Source organism: Onychostruthus taczanowskii, unplaced genomic scaffold (genome assembly GCF_017590055.1).
Source record: "Onychostruthus taczanowskii isolate IOZ18803 unplaced genomic scaffold, ASM1759005v1 scaffold1241, whole genome shotgun sequence".
Taxonomy (NCBI): Eukaryota; Metazoa; Chordata; class Aves; order Passeriformes; family Passeridae; genus Onychostruthus; species Onychostruthus taczanowskii.
In genome coordinates, this window is record NW_024498398.1 from 1 (window position 1) to 939 (window position 939).

General features: G+C 53.8%; 1 protein-coding gene across 1 annotated transcript; it reads left to right on the forward strand.

Moving 5' to 3' along the window:
- Positions 1-264: 264 nt before the first annotated feature.
- Positions 265-712, forward strand: HGH1 (HGH1 homolog; the record flags this gene model as incomplete). Its single annotated transcript, XM_041396045.1, has 2 exons — positions 265-452; positions 543-712. Coding segments are annotated over 2 exons (304 nt in total), but the record flags the coding sequence as incomplete, so codon positions are not given.
- Positions 713-939: the final 227 nt, after the last annotated feature.

Sequence of the window (939 nt, forward strand, 5' to 3'; positions counted from 1 at the left end):
AATGCCACCAAAAAACCCTGGAATTCCCCGGAATCCCAACGAAAACAACGGAATTCCCTGGAATCCTGGCAGAAGAGGGAACGACCTGGGGTTGGGATTTTTGGGAATATTCCCCTGAAATTCCTGGAATTCCCATCCCTGCGTGCGCAGGATGGAGAAACCCCAAACATTCCCAAAACTCCGGCAACGCGCGGCCGGCGCAAAACGAGAGAAAAAAACCCCCAAAAATCGGGGAAAATTGAGGGAAAACCCCCAAAAATCGAGGAAAATTGAGGGAAAAAACCCCGAAATTTCGGTGGAAAAATCGGGAATTTTCCCCGGGACGAGATTCCCAACCCCTCTGGAATTCCCAGAGAAGCACGAGTGGCTGCTGGGCCCCGAGGTGGACGCGCTGCCGCCGCTGCTGCTGCCGCTGGCCGGCCCCGAGGAGCTCCCCGAGGACGAGATGGAGCGTGAGCGGCGTTTTTTGGGGTGGTTTTTTTTGGGGTGTCCCGAATATTCCCGGGGTTCCTGAGGGGGTTTTATCCCAACCCCTGTTCCAGAGCTTCCCGTGGATCTGCAGTACCTCCCGCCGGAGCACCGCAGGGAAGAGGAGCCCGAGATCCGCAAGATGCTGCTGGAGACCTTGATGCTGGTGGGGAGTTTGGGGGTTCCCTGAGGAGTTTTGGGGGTTCCCTGAGGAGTTTGGGGGTTTGATGTGTTTTTGGGGTTCCCTGAGGAGTTTTGGGGGTTCCATGATAAACTTTGGAGATATTGAAGGAATTTTGGGGTTCTTTGAGGAGTTTTGGGGTTCCCTGAGGAATTTTGGACATTCCATGAGGAATTTCGGAGATCTTGGAGCAGTTTTGGGGTTCCCTGAGGAGTTTTGGGGTTCCTTGAGGAGTTTTGGGGGTTTGATGAGGAATTTCAGAGATCTTGGAGGAGTTTTGGGAGTTCCTT